Genomic DNA, 8,338 nt, shown 5'->3' on the forward strand with positions numbered 1-8,338 from the left:
TCCCTCTTCATATCAATATATCAATATACCTTTCATATCAATAATTCCCCTGTCTAGAAAATACTTATAGGAAGTAGAGATGTCTAGTGGAATGGGAGAGTGAAAAAAGCAGGAGGACAAGAGCAGAGAGGCAAAGGCTTGTTAGGAGATTGTTGGTTTAGGGTGACGGGATGAAAGAGTTAAGAACACTGAAGAAATGGCTCAGCAAGAAGAAAACTAGAAGAGAATGAGATTACTGAGAAATAGTTAAGATTTATTGGAGACGTTGGAAAGAGAGTAGGAAAACAAGTAGGAGCTCTTTATGAACAGTAGTTTAGTTTACTTATGTGACCCTTAGCCATCAGTGCTGAAATTAGTTTGGGTCTGCCTTTTCAGATGTGACATACATCGTTATCACCTTCTGAATTGTTTTGTGTCAGTATGTGATATACACTGCCTACCTAAAAAGTCTTAGTCCCCTGATGCTTTCACAATTTTCTCAGTCTCATTTTAGTTGGTGGTTTTAATACTGTGATAATTGTTACACTAGATATTTGCATAATTTGGCATTTTTGCATCCATGTACTACTGTTTTGTGTACAGTAACTTTGTAACACATTTTGGAAATCAGGGAATATGATGGTTCTGGTTTTGTCCTTCTCAAAATTGACTTGGTGAGGTGTTTTGTAGTGCCATATGAATTTTAGAATTTTATTTCTGTTTCTATTAAAATGCTATTGGGATATAGATAAGTATTTGTTGGTGGACATTCTTTCCCACTCACCAGTTCCCAGATAACCATACAGAGGCTTAATATTATTTATAAATGCTCATCTGATAGCTCAGACTTGTTACCAGCTAATTCTTACATCCTAAATTAACCTGCATTTCTTGTTTACCATCTGCCATGTTCATGACTTGCTACCCCATTTTCTACATGTCCTCCTCCTTCTCCTTCTCTATTTCACTCTTCTTCATCCTAGCATCCTTAGTTTGGTTATCCTGCCTATACTTCCTGCCTGGCTACTGGACAGTAAACTTTTTATTAAACCAATTCAAGTGGTACATCTTTACAGTATACAAAGGGATTATTCCCACAGCAGGTATTAAATTGAAACTGTTGTTTTGCTGTAGGAGTATAAGCATTTTACTGGCATTAAGTTTTTCAACCCACGAGCGTGAGATGTTGACCTATTTGTTTGTGTCTTTAATTTCCTTCAGCCATGTTTTGTGGGCTTCAGGGTGTAAGCCTTTTACCCCTTAGTAGTTGCTGTTCTATGTGAGTTCATCCTCCCAAGTTTCTGTCACATAGTTATCAGTGTGTAGAGGCATAGTCAAGCATTGTATGTTGATTTCATATAATGCAGCTTTTTAGAGTTTGTTCATTAGTCTTCATAGATCCTTTTTTGTTGTTGTTGTTGTTGTTTTTTCTTTTTTTAACTGAGATTCACTATTTTGTCCAGGATAGCCTTGTCCTCCTTGGTACAAGTCATCCTCCTGCTTCACCTTCCTGAGTAAGCTAGGACTCAGGCACCTCCCCCTGTGACTGGCAGTTCTGACAGGCATCTTGTGGAGTGTATAAGGTTTTTCTATATGTAAGATTATGTCATCCAAAAATGAGGATAATTTTACTCCTCCCTCCCCATTCCCCATTTGGATGATGTTATATTTTTCTTTCCTGATTTTTTGGCTAGAATTGACAGTTCAGTTGTGGATATAAATGGGAAGAGCATACCAATTTGTTGTCTTTTTTTTTTTTTTTTTTTGGTTTTATGAGACAGGGTTTCTCTGTATTGTTTTGGAGGCTGTTGGACCATCCTGGCCTCGAACTCACAGAGATCCACCTGCCTCTGCCTCCCTAGTGCTGGGATTAAAGGCGTGTGCCACTACTGCCTGGCCCAATTTGTTGTCTTAATACCAAATGATCAGCCTTGAAAACATATATGCAAGTAACAGTATACAGACTGAGCAGGTTATATTTAGGAATATATACATATATGTATCCATGTAATAACATTTAATGTAAAAAGAGGCCTTGAATTTGAAAGATAGCAAGAAGTATATGAGAACATTTGGAGGGAGGACACGGGAGGGAGAAATGGTGTTTTTATATCACAGTCTCTAGAAAAGACAGAAAGGAAGGAAGAAAGAAAGGAAGGAAGAAAGGAAGGAAGGAAGAAAAAGAAAGAAAGGAAGGGGAAGACCTGGCCTTATTCTGATCTTGCAGGACATTGCCCAATTTTTCACTGTTGAGTGTGATGTTGGTTGTGGGTGTTCTGTTGCATGGCTTTTATTTCCATGTGTTCCCAGGCTTTTTAATCACAAAAAGACACTGAATTTCACCAAATGATTTTTCTTCACCTGTTGGGACAAATTCTATGATTTTTGTCTTTTATTATACCAATTGTCCATGTTGAACTGTGTGATCAGCATCTGAGGGATAAGTCTTATGTGGTCATAGTGTATGTTTCTTTTAATATGTTCTAACCCTAGTACCAGTGCCCCTAATTTAATGGCTTTTAGTCCATCAGAATTTTCTGTCTTTTCTCTTTACACCTGTGAATTTTTTTCTCTACCGTAATTATCTAGACAGATGGCCTGACTTTTGTGTTGAAATTAACTATAGTAGTATGCTAGATATTTATGACTGCATATATAACCACACTTACTTGTATTATGTAATTGTACCTAACATGGTGATTTTTAGAAATAAGCCACATGAAAACAACTTTTCCCCCCAGGCAATCCGAAGTTTTCAAGTAGCTCTCCACATATATCCAATGAACCCTGAAATATGGAAGGAGGACCTTTCTTGGGCAAGAAAGCTCCAGGAACAGCAGAAAGTAGCACAGAGGATTGAAAAAAAAGAAATTCCACCGGAAGGAACAGACATCTCACCAGAGTCAATCCCTGACTATGACTTTGAAAGCGATGAGATTGTTGCTGTTTGTGCCGCTGTTGCAGAAAAACAGAAGTCTGTGTCTGCAAATAAAACAATGGTTATTGTGTCAGCTTCTGGAACTGTGGAGATAGTAAATGAGAAGGAAGAGGGCTCTTCTACCCCAGATGGCTCTGTCTTTATCAAAGCCCGATGAAGCATACACAATGAAAAGATGTTTGAATCTAGTTTTTCTTTGTTTTGTTTTTTGTTTGTTTTTTTTGTTGCTACTTAATGCAACAAAAGATATCCACTTTGGCAGAGGAGGGCAAAACTTGTGTTTGTAAATGGAGTTTTTTCAGATGAAGCATATAAAAATCAAGTAGTGGAATTATTCTTTAGTGATTGGACTGTGCTTCTCTAAGCTATTTATACTTAAGGTGAGCATCTTAAGTGATGTGTTTTGACTGATGAGCCTTTAATTTGACTTTTGTCAAATTACATTTAAAGATACAATTTGGAAAGTGTGTTCTTGAACATTAATTAACTTTTGACTGGCAGTGTTATTACAATGTAGACTTGCAGCCTTTTGTTTTATGATAAAGGAAGTATATGATTTCTTTTCCTCCTAGAATTCTGCTGTTGTCTCTCCCATTTCTCTTGCTTCACTAGTATAAGCTTATATATTTGTGACATTCATCTTGATTCAAAGGTTTCAATTGGTTATATTTAAAGTATTTGAAAGTTTGCCTAAAAATGCATGCAGATGTGTATATCCTGAACATTTCTTTGAATTTTTTGTTCCAATTTGTGCTTCTGTTTTGACTTTAAAGTTAAAAAGTGGTAACTGTCTTCTTCAGTGTTTGCTACCTACAAATACTAACCTGTCAGGATGATGTTTCATTCCATTGTTAAGGTTGAGTCCTCTTTATCTTATCTCCTCATTCGTTTGTAAAGGTGAATGGTATTTCCAGATTGTCAGTAAATTCTACTGTTACATTATCCTGGTCAAAACAGTTTCTTTCCTTTTTTCCTTTCAAGGGGAAGGGTGTACCTAGAGCCCCCCAGCACACTACACTAGCACCCCACTGCTGAGCTAAATGTTCTATTTATCTTTTTCTTATTTTTGAAAGTATGAAGAACCCCGAAAACATTTATTCCCTTTTAGGTTTTTGTTTTTGAGAGAGAAGGTCTTACTTTTAACCTAGGCTGACCTCAAGGCTGTCTTCCTGCCTCCGTGTCTGAGACTGCTGAGAATAAAAGTATGAGCTACTGCAGCTGGCTGGTACTTCTTGCTTGTAACTTTGCAGTGAACAGTTTATAAACGTCTTTCTAAATAGCTTTTTTGGAACTATTCAGTGAAATGAAAAAATAGTTGCAATTTCCAATGGGTATAAAGTATGTCTCTTTAAAAGTAAAAAGGCAGAGGTATTAGAGTGTCAGTATATGGCTGACAGTCAAGGAACTGGACTGTGATGAGTAATGTAATTCCATGAGTGAGCAGACAGGGCAAGAAGCAAATGCCTGTAATCTCAGCATTGGCAGAGGTGAAGGCTGGAAAGTGGGAAGTTCAAGGCCAGCCTGGGTGACTTATAGCAAGCCCTTGCCTCGGAAGAAAACAAAAACGGTAGACTATAAAACAACAAAAGAAAAAGGTTTATTAAAAATCCTCATCCACAGCCACAAACCAATACTATTATTGCCGTGAATTACTGTTTTTATTGTATATACTGTAGTACAAACATACACAACTGTCAGGCCCTGTTCTGTCTGATACTCAGGAAGTTATTATTGATGTAATTTTTTTCCATTAGAGATAAAAGTTATTTATGTTGTGTTATGCAATCTTAGCAAAAACTGCTGGCATATATAAGTATGGCCAGCATTTTTCTGAGGATGATATTTTTTAGAAGTATTTTAGGGGAATATTCATTTTTTTCTTTCAGAGTTGGAGAAATCTTCAGTTGCCTTAAAAAGTATTTTATTTCCCCCCTAAATTATACCATCAAAAAATCAATCCTTGGATAGAGAGGCCAGTTTTAGAATGAGTTAAAACATTTGAGGCTAGCTAGCTAGATGGCTAGAGGAGTGTATATGTCACATTTGGTATATTACATATGGGTATCTGTTTATTGTGTAATTTGTGAAAAAATAGTTTTCCCCCTGTGTTTTGGAGATTTTCCTCTTAGATTCTGAGACTTAGATTTTTTTTTGTGTCAAAGTATATATGAAACATTTGCATGGTTCCTCATATGTGCCTTGTTTAGTAAATGCTAACCATTTCTAGGAAGATCTTGTTTTAGTTTGGGAATACGTCTTCTCACTTCCTTCTGATTTAATTTTTCTTTTCTTTTTTTCATAACCTTTTATCTGAATGAAGTCATTGCTTGTGGTACTGAAAGACAGTTGTCAGAGATTGTTCTTGGCATGGAGTTTATTTATGTCTCAGCCTCAAAGAGGCAAGACCCCACATAGCCTGTGCGCTGCTTCTAGACTGGTAAACCTGTTGTTTCAAATGTTTTGCCTTTAGTGGGTCATTCTAGTCTCTTTATTAGTCAGATATAAGGTACAAAATAGGCAGAAGACGTGGAGAAAAAAGAATGAACTATGGAGAAAGACAACTCATTTCTCTAGACCCCAAAAGGTACGTTAGCTAACACTTCATGCAGGAAGAGAAAACCACATCCATTATTTTGCTCGGCTATGAGGAATGGTATATAAAAGTTTACTAAGCTTGTTAATTAGAACAATACATTTTTATGAATCTGGAGAAAAATGATACTCGTGACAATGATATATTTATGTTTAGTGATCTAAACAGCAGTATTAGTGTTAAAATTACATCAAATATGATTTGTATTGTTTTGGTTTCAAGGTTGCATGGTATAGATACTTACCAGAGCATTCTGCATTGAGACCGTACCTGAAAACTTGAGACTCATGTTACTCTCTAGAATGCAGATGCCTGGCTGGTAAAATATTGCATCTTAAATATGAAACAGAATTGAAAAGTTACAAGGGAGGCATTTCCGAGCTCATATCTACTGCAGCTGGGGCCTGTGAACAAAATAGGATGGTGACAGTGCAACACACAAGTATTTTAAATTGGTCTTGTTGTTTGGCTAAAACTTAAAGAGGAGTTAAAAGGGGTTGTCTTAGAAAACTGGTGTTTCCATGATTGTAGCAGGACAGCACAGCCCCGTCAGTTTGCAGATCATGCTTTGTGCAGTGATTCACAGGCTGGCTCCCTTCTCCCAGCAGTAAGAGTGTTATTAATCAGCTCTTTAATTTCCTTCAGTCAGAAACCCTTACAAATTCACTCTGTAATAGACATTCTAGGCTGTGGTTTCACAACATAGCATGTATCTGAATGAGTTAGGAGTTAACACAAGAACCACCATCATCATCTTCAGTATGTGTGTGTGTTTTTCTGAGATGACTTTAAACCAACAAAGGGGTTTATGATTGGTGACATTTTAGAATACAGGAACTGACTTTTTAAACCAGTAATAAAACATGACCATCGGTAAATGACCTCTTTATCCATGTAAGTTAAAGTGAAATGAAGGAGGGTAACATCTGAAGTCGTGTACTACAATGGCCCTTTAGCTAGTATACAGTACCTCAGTGAGTATCTTGTGTGAGGTCCCTGTATTGTACTTGGAGAGCAGTGGGAAAGCTGATAAATGTGCACTAACTTTGTTGGGAAAACAGATTAGGCAGGGATGAATTTCTTTCATCCTGCTTCTTAGAACATCCGTTAGTCAAGGAATCCGGATCCCCTTCCACCTCCCAAGGAGAGAAGGCGCATAGGAAACAGGACTGGGCATGGTGGCCCCTTTCTGTGGGTTGGTCATGCCTCCTTCCAGCTGTATTGTGAATCTTGCAGTGAACGGGAGACCTGAGGTTCAGAACTGCCCACAGCTCGGTGAGGCCTCTCTAGTTCTGGGTTCAGTGTTACTTGGTCATGACATGCAGTCATCTGGTGTAATCTCCATGTCTCCAACTTGCCTCTTAAGTAGTTAGGCCACAAGGGAGCCCTTAAGCCCTAATAAAGATTTGAGTATATTCCACAGTAAGTGTGAAATTTAGTGAAAACAGAATTTAAAAATCCTAATTTTGGCTTTTTTTTTAGGTTGTGGAGATTTTATTAAAAATAAATAATGTTTGTTACAAGGCAACAGGAAATTTGCTTATATTATTTAAAGGTCTACATCTTTCAACCACAAAGTTGAAAGAAGGAATGTGGAATGAGTTATGGTATCCTCTACCCTCTTCTGCCAATTTTAAGTAATTATAGTTTAGATATAGGAAAAGGCAGCCACTTTAAGTTTGCAGTTTGAAAAGTTCTTGACAAATGTGTGAATATCCACTTACCTGTCTCTGCCATTGTGAGTAGTCCTGTGCCTACCTAAAAAGTCTCTAAAAGTCTTAAGCACTCTAGTTCACCTCTACCCCAGTACCCTGCTCTAGTCAATGACTTATCTGCTCTTTGTGACTGTAAATTAGATTTTTCTTTTATGGAATTATAAATAAACAGATCGTATGGTATATACTCTCATGTCTGGCATATTTTGCTTAGTACAGTGTATTTGAAGTTCTCCATGCTCAGATTGATCCATGTTTTTTCATATGTTAGTAGTATGTTCTGTTCTTTTCCTTAGTGTTCTGTTGAAGGAATATACCAAATTTGTTTAACTATTGGTAATGAACATTTAGATTGTTTCGGGTTTGGCTTTTCTATGAATAAAGCTGCTATGTACACATGACACATTCTGTTTATGGACATATGTGTTAATTTCTTTTGGGTAAATGCATAGGGTAAAGGCCGACTCTTGCTGTATGTGGAACTTATATGAAGCTTTTAAAGATCTCCCAAAATTTCCTTTTTTTTTTTTTTTTTACTAGCAAGCGCTGAAAAGTGTTTGTTTTCCCACATCTTTGTCAGTATTGGTGTTGTCCATCTTTGTCATTTTACCCAGGTTAATGAATGTTTTCATTCTAAGTATATATTTCCTTAGTGATGTGAGGCTTTCTTTCCCTCTCCCTTTCCCTCTCCCTCTCCTTCCCCTCCCTCCCTCCCTCCCTCCCTCCCTCCCTCCCTCCCTCCCTCCCTCCCTCCCTCCATCCCTCCCTCTCTCTCTCTCCCCCTCTCTCCCTATTCTTCTCCCCTTTTCATCTCCCTTCCTTCCTTCCTTTTCTTTAACACTGTGTTTGACATATCCTGGCTGAACTGACTTTGAACTTGCTTCGTGGTTACAGTTGAACTTGAACTACTGATCTCCCCTTCTCCATCTCCCAAGTTTGGGGATTATAGGTGTTGTGGACCACCACACCTGGTTTATGAGGTGCTGGACACTGAAGCCAGGCTAAGTAAACACTCCCAGCTGGCATGCATCTCAGGCCCTGGTGCCATTTTCATGGGCTTCCTTGACATTATCTTTTGGGAGAAGTGTATGTTCAAATTTCCTCATTTTAAGT

General features: G+C 37.7%; 1 protein-coding gene across 5 annotated transcripts in view; it reads left to right on the top strand.

Annotated features, from left to right (window-relative positions):
• The window catches only part of Ttc33 (tetratricopeptide repeat domain 33), a 33,942-nt gene extending 26,316 nt beyond the window's left edge, over positions 1-7,626 (top strand). For all 5 annotated transcript variants that reach the window (XM_040757570.1, XM_040757572.1, XM_040757571.1 and 2 more), the window contains exon 5: positions 2,721-7,626. In XM_040757570.1, the coding sequence (XP_040613504.1) occupies positions 2,721-3,074 (354 nt within the window). In that variant the 3' untranslated portion in view covers positions 3,075-7,626. The remainder of the gene's footprint in view (positions 1-2,720) is intronic.
• The last annotated feature ends 712 nt before the right edge of the window (positions 7,627-8,338 follow it).

Source organism: Mesocricetus auratus, unplaced genomic scaffold (genome assembly GCF_017639785.1).
Source record: "Mesocricetus auratus isolate SY011 unplaced genomic scaffold, BCM_Maur_2.0 Super-Scaffold_100015, whole genome shotgun sequence".
Taxonomy (NCBI): Eukaryota; Metazoa; Chordata; class Mammalia; order Rodentia; family Cricetidae; genus Mesocricetus; species Mesocricetus auratus.